Source organism: Nothobranchius furzeri, chromosome 13 (genome assembly GCF_043380555.1).
Source record: "Nothobranchius furzeri strain GRZ-AD chromosome 13, NfurGRZ-RIMD1, whole genome shotgun sequence".
Classification (NCBI taxonomy): Eukaryota; Metazoa; Chordata; class Actinopteri; order Cyprinodontiformes; family Nothobranchiidae; genus Nothobranchius; species Nothobranchius furzeri.
In genome coordinates this window covers 20,531,882-20,543,960 of record NC_091753.1, presented here as the reverse complement: position 1 = coordinate 20,543,960, position 12,079 = coordinate 20,531,882, and the positions used below count along the sequence as shown (strand labels likewise).

The 12,079-nt window shown below is 44.3% G+C and overlaps 1 protein-coding gene across 10 annotated transcripts in view; it reads right to left on the bottom strand.

Moving 5' to 3' along the window:
* clcn2c (chloride channel 2c) overlaps positions 1–12,079 on the bottom strand; it is a 360,814-nt gene that overhangs the window by 154,651 nt on the left and 194,084 nt on the right. For 7 of the 10 annotated variants that reach the window (XM_070543366.1, XM_070543362.1, XM_070543363.1 and 4 more), the window contains exon 3: positions 10,581–10,631. The exons of the other annotated variants lie outside the window; for them this stretch is intronic. In XM_070543366.1, coding sequence (XP_070399467.1) covers positions 10,581–10,631 — 51 coding nt within the window. The remainder of the gene's footprint in view (positions 1–10,580; positions 10,632–12,079) is intronic. 10 annotated transcript variants of the gene reach the window in all.

Sequence of the window (12,079 nt, the reverse complement as noted above, 5' to 3'; positions counted from 1 at the left end):
TGGAGTTTGCCGCGGCTCTTAGACGTCTTTAAAACCACAACAAAAAGAACCGCTAAAAGCCTTTCGAGAAAGATGTTTGCCCCATCGCCAGGCACCATTTTTGACTACAGCGTTGCGTAGTACATTTACGCATTATTGCTGATTGGTTATTTTTGAGCTGGTTTGTCCCGCCTCTCATGTGCCTCTCTGCCTTTGAGTATGTAGCGCGATGAATTGTCCATTTCTGACCTAAAAGGCCCTGCTCTGTTTTGCTCCGCTCAAAGCAAAACCAGAAGTTTCTGACACAGAACTAATCTGCATGAGATATTGCACAAGGTCTCATGCTCTGCTCCTAAACTGTTTCTTCCTTTCAAACTCAAGAGAAGAATGAAGACAAAGGACTCTTTATTTAAATAAATCAGAAGAACTCTATTTTTAATAAAGCTAATCAAACAAAGTGTTAGTCCAATAATAAAATGTGAACCAATCTGTGAAACGACAATGTTTATAATCAGTAGATTATAATAAGTAATATAATGTTAAATGTTTCCACTAGAGACTGATCACACGTAATGTTAAGTCACATGACACATTTCCTTTTTCTGATCCAATTAGAGCCTTCCATATCTGACGGGAGGCATGTTTTTTGGTGCTTGGTAAATCTGTCCCTTTTTGATTCAACCGTAAATCAAAACATCCAAATTATAAAACTATGCCCACGTCATCTTTAACTTCAGTTCAAGCGTTCTAGAGAAGTTGTCGGAGTGGCCAATCCGTAACTTTCCTCTTCAGCCGAAAGAACGTAACGACAAGCTGGATTAAATCTGTTGCATGTTCCACCTGCTGCAACGGTTCCTTTCAGAATAAAAGCTGAACCATCGACCCCTTTTTAGGTCTTGCTAGATGCCAATAAAACTGTCGTGACCTTGGAGTATCTCAAGACAGGACTAGTCGGCAGCCGCGGCTGTGCTACAGGCTTCGGCTCCAGAAAGGTCCAAGCTGGATCTCTACACCTCCTGATCTAGATGGGGACTTCCGCCAAGGGTACGTAGACCGGCAGAATGGCGTCTCAATGTGTGTTATAAATCTCCAAGCCAACCTTAGCGCAAAACATTGTCTTCACTCCCATCACAACTAATCGTTTCTCCGGATTTGCTGGTTCTGAACAACACTCCACACTACACCATTCTCAGTCTTACCTCACCTTAGTTACACCATACATTTAGTGTTAAAGTTAGTCTAGTTTTAATTTATTTAGTAATAAATCTTTAAACTTTTAAAACTTGACTCCCTCTCTTTTCTTGAAGTTAATACGAAGTATTGCTCAATCCCTGCAATAAAAAGATCCGATCTTCTGATTAAATTTACTTAAAGATCCATTAAGGTGATATTTCATACTTCGTGATATTTCACATTTTATGGTTTCTAATTAAATGTAGGAACATCTTCTCTACAAGTAACCAGACATACTCTGCTCAGTGCTGATTGGTTTGGTTAGAATTCTCAGGCGGTGGGGTTGGTAGAGTTACCCAAACTCATTCTCTGTGCAGAATGAAACCCAGGAGGACTCTGGCAGGCCAGGCATCCTCTCTTGTGGTTTTGGCGCCATCTCGGTTTCGCTGTTCAGCTCCGCTCAGACTAAGGAGCTTTGACTGTTGAGTACGGTTGGGCATCGAGCATCGACTGGAACCGATTCCAACAGTTCATTTTTCCCGGAATCGTTCAAAGTTTTTTATTTCGATTCCTAGTTTCGATTCCTAGAATGGCGACCGGAAGAGGAATCCGCAGCCGATCTTTCTGAAAAATAAGCGAGATCTGCACATTGTGATCAACGCTTTTCAGAGCTGATCACACCAGCTGTCGGTGTGCAGCACGAGTCCCCCTCCCCCCACCCGGCGCGCAGCGGCCAAATATAAACAAACGCGTCTGCCGAACTTTTACTCTGTGATGTAAACTTTAACTCCTGCAGCGTAGAGGAAACTTGTTAAATACGTCAACACAGTGGATTTAATAGAAGCTTTAAAGAACAAACTCTGGACGGTGTGAGGTGAGTTTGTCTCAGTGCAGAAATAAAAACACACACGGAGCGTCAGCAGTCAGACGCAGCTGCTCACCAACACTCATGTGTGTGTGTGTGTGTGTGTGTGTGTGTGTGTGTGTGTGTGTGTGTGTGTGTGTGTGTGTGTGTGTGTGTGTGTGTGTGTGAGCGTCAGAAGACTGAACAATAACCTGTAGAATAATTAAAGTCATCATGCTAGAGCAGCTTCTCTGTGGTGGACCACACCAGCTTCTGCCACAATAAATAATAATAATAATAATAATAATAATAATAATAATAATAATAAATCACACACAAAGTTGTGAACATTTTAATTTCCTTTCTGAACTATTTCTGTTGAGTTTTAATCTTTAAAATCTGTTAGATTGTTAATGACAGCAGCTACGTTTAAGTTTCACTTCCTGTTCTGACTGAACGCTGCTGCAGCATGGAGGTGTAGTTCTCAGTCATCCTGGACATGATCATCCTGAGAGTTGTAGCTGAAAACAGCTGGATGTTTCTGGATGTGTTGGAGACATTTAGCCTCTCATCCCAGAGGCTTCTTCCAGACTTTGGTTGGGGTCAGGAACAAACACACTGGTTGTGCTGCAAGTCTTTTTCTTTTTTCCTCCAAAACATGTTTTTGTCTAAATGAAGATGATGTTGTTCATAGAGTTAAAATTCATGTTGAAGTTAAGAATATTTCATCCAGTAGGACATGTGGTAAACTGGATCATGTAAAACATGTCATGTCTTGAAAGAATCGGAATCGGGAATCGATAGGAACTGGAATTCCAAGGAATTGGAATCAGAATCGGAATTGTTCAAAATCAAACGATGCCCAACCCTACTGTTGAGGCTTCTTCTGAATGGGCGTGTTTTTTTAATATGTGAACATCTCATTAGCTGGAGTCAGGCTAACGCTAGCTCACCTCTGTTCTTATCAGATCATTCACACCATCATTCTCTTGTGATTCTGGTTAATCACGAAAAAAGATCAAAGAGGCAGAAAAGGCGGAAAATAAACTGAGACAGAAGCAAGTTTTGCAAAAAAATGAGCCGGCCGGCAAATGAGCGTCATATTACCACAACGGTATATCTTATAAACGCGCAATGCCGCATGGCAATTCAACAATTTATGGCATTCGTTCCTCCTCCCTTGGTAGTAATATTGCTGTAATTGTTCATCTTATAAATGGCTATCGCGCCTTGGCGCAATAGAGGGAGGTGTCATGATCACATGGGGAGATACCGCCGAGCTCCGGCCATTCACTGTATAGAGCTCCGGGAGTTGACGTCACTTCTCCCGGCATTAAACAGTTCAAATCGAAACGGCGCCATATTGGCATGCAGAAGCCAGCAGCTGGACTATTTGTTATTGTCAGAAAACTCTATCAAACGGGAAATATGGTAGATTCCTGTTGTGCCCGAGGATGCAGAACAGACGCGGACGACATAAGGAATGAGTCATCTACAGGATTCCCCAAGATCCGGAGCGCCGCAAACGTTGGATCATTGTAATAAAACGCGCTAGTGACCGGGCGAAAATGAAACAGTGGGATCCCGAGAGTAAAGGTTTTCGCTTATGCAGCGACCGCTTCATATCAGGTACTTAAACCAACATTTCCTCAACTGTGTATGATATTTATTTTAAATGCTTTTATTATGATTCTCAGTGGGCTTCCTAAACTTATTTTGGCGTGGCTTTTTCTGTCTTATTACTCATAGCAGCAAGTAAACATCACGTAAAACGTTGCCTCGTGAGTTCTGCGTGCTGCCGTTTACGTGTTTTATGATCACAGCAATTAACCGGCTAAGCTGTATTTAATTTTTAAGCAATGGTTGATCAATTGTCAGATCACACATAAAAAGCACTTTGGATTGCTATTATCTGTCTCACTGAGACTACTTACGTGTAAATCTGTTATTTGTCCGTCCATCCATCCATTTTCATCCGTGTATCCGGAGTCGGGTTGCGGGGGCAGTAGCGTGACTTCCCTCTCCCCAGCCGCCGGAGCCAGCTCCTCCGGGTAAATCCCAAGGGGTTCCCCGGTCAGGTCCGGTGTTGTGCCGGTAAGAAGCCCGCTCCAACAGCTTCTGGCGTCGGAGCGGGCAGTAGAGTCGAGAGTCTCAGACCTTCTCTCCAGCTCCTCCGGCCGGGGGAATCCCAAGGGGTTCCCCCGGCCAGGTCCGGTGTTGTGCCGGTAAGAAGTCCACTCCGACATCTTCTGGCGTTTTTAAAAAGTATCCCAGGGGCACGGTAAGGGTCGGAGATGTTTAGTCTATTTAATTTCTGACTATATAAAACGATTTCTTCTGTTTTAAAGTGTGAAGTAAACTCCGACGAAGTAAAATCCAAGCGGATCCCGTTCATGTTCATGGTTACATCCGTGTTTGTTTACCTTTTTTGCATGCCAAAATGGCGTCTACTAACTGAGAGTCACGTGGGGTCCGGAGCTCTATTGAAAATTAAAGTAAACACAGGCTGTAAGTTTCACTTTGTAATCAGAATCAGCTGGGATGATAAACTGGAGCAATGCAGTGCTCCTGGAGCTTCTCTCTATTAGAGCTAAAACTCAGATCACCAGAGACGGCATGGACTGTGGAGGACAGACGCCTTCAGGAGCGGCTGGTTAAAAAAACGTAATGAGCGTGGCTTTGATTGCAATAAAAAGCAACTTATGTCCAAGATAAACAGAAGTCCGTGGCAGCACAGAAACTGTCCCATACCCCCTTTATGCCACCATCGCGTAATCCTTTGTGAAAAGGACACGATTGCCGAAAATTACTGCCACAGTCTGACCACTTATAAACGACCTAAGGGTCTCTGATGCCGCTTCAGCATTATGGCAAATTGGCGGCATTGTTTTGTAAAACGGCTAGAGACTTTTGGAAGTGTGGAAAGGCTTCACTGAAAACTAACAAAAACTGCTGAAAAATGGCGTTTCTTCATTGTTTAGAAGATTATTAGAGACGATTGTTGGGTGGAACATCATTTAGTTATAGTGGGTTTATAGGTTAGAAAGTCGTTAAAAGGCATAAGTAAAAGGTTTTCAGCTTGCTTGTTTTCCAAATTAGCCATTGCAACTTTAAGAAAAATGGGCAAAATTCTTCCACAGTGATGTGAGACTCATGACCAGTTTTCACAAACACTCGATCCAATTGATGCCTGTAAGAGGTTACGACCTGTTTTTAGGTTTAGAAATCAGTTTGGTTTGAGTGTTTCATGTTTCATTTATTCAGGATCTCCACCTTAGGAGATTTTATTAAGTTCTGTTAGTCTTTATTTTTTTCGCATCAAGTCCAGATCAGAGGATAAGAGATGGAAAATACCGCCACAGTTGTGGCACTAAACTAGACTTCCTGTGTCTGTGAATCATCTAGAGCTCTGGTGTAACTCCCTCAGAGCACCACACTTTTCTTTCAAATTTAAACCTACTGATGCATTTATCATCTTCAGTAACTCACACACACACACACACACACACACACACACACACACACACACACACACACACACACACACACACACACACACACACACACACACACACACACACAATCAATACCATGGCCCTTACTACAGCCTTGACGAGAGCGCCAGGGGTCTGAGGCCAAGTGATTTCATTTGCCTTTTCCATAAAGTCTCTCGCTCTTGTCTCCTCGGAATCTGAGGATCCTACAGAAACAACCTATTCCACCTGACCCCGTGCCTCCTCTCCTGGAGCATTGATTTGGAAGGAGGTGGTTAATGGATATGAAATAAAACTGTAAAAATAAACTTCCTGCAGCGGCCGTAGTATCCTGTGTTCGTACCAGTATGGTCTGTTTGAATAACTGTCATTTCAAGTTTATTCATGCTAAACAGGAACATTAGCAGCATTGGAATGAAGCCAACAGGACCACATCATCTGCGAAAAGCAGAGACCTGATCCTCAGGCCTCCAAAACGGATGCCCTCCACACCTTGGCTGCGCCTAAGAATCCTGTCCATAAAGGTTATAAACAGAATCGGTGACAAAGGGCAGCCTTGGCGGAGTCCAACTCTCACTGGGAACGAGCCCGACTTACTGCCGGCAATGCGGACCAAGCTCTGGCACCGGTCATAAAGGGACCTAACAGCCCGTATCAGAGGGCCTGGTACCCCATACTCCCGGAGTACCCCCCACAGGGCCCCCCGAGGCACGCGGTCAAACGCCTTCTCCAAATCCACAAAAAACATGTAGACTGGTTGGGCAAATTCCCACGCACCCTCCAGGATCCCCCTAAGGGCATAGAGCTGGTCCAGTGTTCCACGGCCAGGACAAAAACTACATTGCTCCTCCTGAATCTGAGGTTCAACAATCCGATGGACCCTCCTCTCCAGAACCCCTGAATAGACCTTACCAGGCAGGCTCAGGAATGTGATCCCCCTGTAGTTGGAACACACCCTGCGGCCCCCCTTTTTAAATAAGGGGACCACCACCCCGGTCTGCCAGTCCAGTGGGACTGCCCCCGATGTCCACGCGATATTGCAGAGCCGCGTCAGCCAACACAGCCCCACAACATCCAGAGCCTTAAGGAACTCCGGGCGGATCTCATCCACCCCTGGAGCCTTGCCACAGAGGAGCTTTTTAACCACCTCAGTGACCTCAGCACCAGAGATTTGAGAGGCCAACCCAAAGTCCCCAGACTCTGCTTCCTCACTGGAAGACTTGTCGGTGGGATTGAGGGGGTCTTTGAAGTATTCTGCACACCGATCCACAACGTCCTGAGTAGAGGTCAGCAGCACACTGTCCCCATTATAGACAATGTTGGTAGTGCACTGCTTTCCCCCCCTGAGGCACAAGATGGTGGACCAGAATCTCCTCAAAGCTGTACGGAAGTCTTGCTCCATGGTCTCACGGAACTCCTCCCATGCCCGGGTTTTTGCCTTGGCGACCACCCGAGCCGCGTTCCGCTTGGACTGTCGGTACCCGTCAGCTGCCTCTAGAGTCCCACAGGGCCAAAAAGACCTGATAGGACTCTTTCTTCAGCTTGACTGCATCCCTAACCGCCGCTGTCCACCTGCGGGTTCGGGGGTTGCTACCGCGACAGGCACCGACGATCCTGCGACCACATCTCCGTTTGGTCGCCTCAGCAACGGAGGCACGGAACAGGGTCCATTAAGACTCAATGTCCCCCGCCTCCCCCAGAACATTTTGGAAGTTCTGTCGGAGGTGGGAATTGAAGCTCCTTCTGACAGGAGACTCTGTCAGACGTTCCCAGCAGACCCTCGTGATATGTTTGGGCCTGCCTGGTCTGACCAGCTTCCTCCCCCACCATCTGAGCCAACTCACCACCAGTTAGTGGTCAGTTGACAGCTCCGCCCCTCTCTACACCCAACTGTCCAAGACATGCGGCCGCAGGTCAGATGAAAGAACAACAAAGTCGATCATCGAGCTGCAGCCTAAGGTATCCTGGTGCCAAGAGCACATATGGACACCTTTATGTCTGAACATGGTGTTCATTATGGACAATCCATGGCTGGCGCATAAGTCCAATAACAAAACACCACTCAAATTCAGATCAGGGGGCCGTTCCTTCCAACCACACCTCTCCAGGTCATGAGCGTTAAAGTCCCCAGCAGAACGAGGGAGTAACCGTGTTGATTTATTTTCAGAGCTAAATTCACTTCCTTTTTTTTTTTTGTCCTGGACACCAACCTGACAACTGGTGCATCCCACTTACTCATACCGTCTAGAATAGTCCATCAAACACTTGACTCCCAGCATGAGACAAAAAAAGTCCTAGAAAATGGAAAAAATGGCACACATACACTTGGGCATCTGCATTTCCATTTGGGAAGTCGATGAATATATGCTACATTAAAGGCAACACTTGTAAACAATCCAAGCCAAGTCAGTGTACATAAAACTTCATAATTTTAATAAACAAATATCAGTTCCAGTAAATATGGCTGGTGGCTTAATACAGGCTGAGATGCATAAACCATGGTAGGGCTTCTGGTCCCTAAACCTAGAATCTAAAGTCCTACTTACAGGCTAGAATGAGTCAGTGATAAATGGTAAATGACCTGTAGTTGATATAGAGTTCTTCAACCCCCCAATACACTTTACAACACAGTCATTCACCCATTCACATGTTAGTGGTGATGAGCTACAATGTAGCCACAGCTGCCTTATAAGCATACTGACAGAGGCAAAGCTGCCACACACCAGCACCACCGGTCCTTCTGTCCATCAGCAGGTAAGACGGGTTAAGGGTCTTACCCTCGGTCACAATGACTGACAGACAGGGTTCAAACCTGCAACTCTCTTATGGGGCAGGCAGTTAGCCCCTCTGCCACCAGCTACATAGGGCTGGGCAATATGGCCTAAAATCAATATCGCAATATATTGAGGCTTTCACCTCGATAACGATAAATGGACGATAACTAAAGGTATGCGCAGAAACAAAAGTTGTCCACTAGATGGGGGCTGTCACATGTATTATGGTTGTACAGCTTCTTAAAGGGACATGAATGTTGCCAACCTGCACACATCTTTTAACCTTTTTAGTATCACATTTATTGGCAAGGGAAAACTTATCTCGAAAAGAGTCACAAATTTTGATAATGATAATTTTTTTCATTTGTTGCCCAGCTCTACATCGCCCCATTAAAAATGTGGGCATCCAACATGCTAACTAAGCTCAACAGGATTTGCCCGCTCACCAGATCCTGAGAACATTAGCAACCATCTGGACTTTTCCCACTTGGGAATAATTTCTCTCACACTGAAACGATCAACTCTAAACTGTGCAGATTGGTATGCATTAAGAGTTATTTCTCTAAGATAAATAAGCTTTTGTGTTAACATACACGTGTATGCTCCAGACCGGCAAAAAGCCTTTATAAAGGTGTCTACACTGAAAATGAATACACATAATTACCCATGTGACACATGTAATAACACTTGGCTGAATATTTGAAGCAGAAAAGGTAGAGCTAATAACTGTGTTTTGGATGTTTACTGTAAAATGACACGGCTGAAGCAAAACTCGACTTATTATAGTGGTTCAAGAAAGTTTGTTGATTGGAATAAACAATCATTTAATTTATTTGAATACATTTTCCTAAGATTAGACCATTTGTTTTGTTCCATGACCAAAATTTGGTATAAGAATCAGAGCTTCAATTAACCTGGCGAAAGCGAGTGGGTGTGTGTGTGTGTGTGTGTGTGTGTGTGTGTGTGTGTGTGTGTGTGTGTGTGTGTGTGTGTGTGTGTGTGTGTGTTTGGAGCAATAACGGAGAAGTAAGCCATTCCATTTCCTGGATGGCAGCCTGGTGGACCAAAAGCCACAGGCCATGCTGCTGACTCTCAGCACTGATTCTCTCCTTTGCGCCTCTCTTTCCCATCTCCACCCATTTCATCCACCCTCTCTAGATGGTGGCCACCAACCGGCCCCTGCGCTTTCCCATGTTGAGTCTACCACCTCCTCATTTCAGATCATTCTTTCAGTTCTGCAGACATTCACTTTTTCTGCTTTCCCTTTCACTTGGTTTGCTCTTCTCTTACCCTACCTTCTGAAAATGCACTTGTTCTACACACACACACACACACACACACACACACACACACACACACACACACACACACACACACACACACACACACACACACACACACACACACACACCATGCCCTGCTATTGCAGAGTCAGCACTTCCGCTCTGCAGTCCTCTGCAGGCAGACATACTAGTGTGCCAATTTACACTTATATAGTCCGCTGTAACTAGTTTCAAAGCATCTCTATGACTACAGCTATTACTGCACGGGTATGAGACACCCATCTACCTAAAAGCTGAAAAGTAAAGACTATTTTAGAACATGTGATTAAACATGCTGCAGAAAACGAAACTCACCAAAACATCTGTTATGAAATGATACAATATTCACACTGGTCATGAATAATCGTGTTTGAAAATCAGTTTTGTTTACAGACTCAACAAGAAAAAGAGTCATTGATCATACTTGCTTGGGGCTTGTACAGCCTAATCAGACTCATTCATCTTTAAAACACGCACGCACACACACACACACACACACACACACACACACACACACACACACACACACACACACACACACACACACACACACACACACACACACACACACACACACGAACACATGCACCACACACACACACACTAACTTTCTAGGCTGGCTGTTATAAGGCCAGGATGAAGGAGTTAGTCTATTGTGACACATGGACACAATGTTATGCATGCAGGTTATTTTTTGTTCTGATTAATAAGCCACAGGTCTGACTGAGAGAGTGTATTCTTGTGTGTTTTGTGGAGTATTGAGTGGATGACATTACCAGACTTCTGTCTTGGCCTGAAAGGAACTCTGATGTTTGAGTATTTTAATCAGATGGCAGCATTACGATAATTAATCTGAAGCATTATACCACTGCAGCAGGATTTAATGACCACTTAGTAAAGATTACTGATGAGCGGCTGCTGCTCTGCGGGGTTAATTTAAAGGGAAAGCTGGAAGCTGGTGATGCAGACTGGGAATGATCCATTGTTTGTTTACCAGAGATAAAGTCCCGGGCTGGTGCCTCCAGAACATATGGGTACCCTGATCCTGGAGGACAAACAAACCCAGTAAGATTATTATACAATACAGTAAGAAGTTTCTACGTGTGTGTGTGTGTGTGTGTGTGTGTGTGTGTGCACACCCACTTTCTGTCTTACCGATCCATTCTTCATTTTCTACAAGCTTCTTTTTCATCACAGTAAAAGAAAAAAAAACTACATAACATTATTACTTTGTGATTGATGCAGGCCCAGAGCAAACTCAGCCACACGACAAATGAACAGGAATGGGAGGAAAGGGGGGAGAGGGACGAAAAGAGTGATGAGGGAATGTAAGCGTGGAGATGGTGGAGAAGTTAGGGTGGAGATAAAGTGAGCAAGAGATAGAGGACAGCATGGAAGCAAGAAAACCAAGATAATAAAGAAGAAATGACAGTTTCTAATGTAAATCTGGTAACAAATGACAGAATAACATAATCATATTTTCAAATTTCACTCTATGAAAAGCTGCAAATAAAGAAAGTTTATTTTAAAAGTAAATGTTGACCTCCATGAAGACCGGCAGTAAAAACATCTATCTGAACCAGTTTGTCCTCTGTAGGATCACAGGGTGTCTGTCTTCTGTCATTAGGTGAGAAGTGGGGGACACCCGGGACCGCTCTCCAGTCCATCAAACGGGGACATAGGGACACACACTCACACCTAGAGGGACAATTTAGATTCTATCAACTTTTGGTCTGTGGGAGGAAACTGGAGCACCTGGAGAAAACCAGGCATGCATCGGGAGAACATGCTAACTCCTTGCAGAAAAGCTGGAGCTGAGATTTGAACCAGCAACCTTCTTGCTACAAGCTGTGCCACTGTGCTGCCTGCTATGGAACAACGCTAGCATGGCAGGTTACCATTAAGGCCATCTCAGATCACACACAGGTGATCACATGGTGCTCTCACAAGTGGACCCGGGTGTTTCTGAAATTACCTTGGGCTGTGGTTGTCACTAAATGCACCATGATTGAATTATTACCGTGTGCTTTTCAACAAACAGTGCTACAGTTATACATACTTATGTTGTTTGGCACAGAGATATCTTGGTTCTAGGGACACAGTATTCTATCGAATCCTCTGTCAATTAATGGAATATTCTACAAGACGACGTTTCAAGTGAAACAAGATTGTTGTCTGCAGCTAAAAATGTGAAAATAAAACGACAAAATTATAAATCTATTATATCTAAATATCTATTGCATTATGTACAAGTTGGCAACATAATCCAATCTAAATAATATTCAAATATTGAAGCACTTGTGAATTACATGGTACAACAGCTTGCCTTAGCCCAGCTGTGGTGTGTGGAGCAGACTCGAGTCGCTGACTCTTTGTAGCAACAACGAGACTCTAGGTAGCTGCTACCATTCTGCCCCCCCTTACCACTGCAGCTGCATCCAGAGTGTTGGGTCTTGAGTCTAAACTTTCTCTTCACAATATCCCACAGATTCT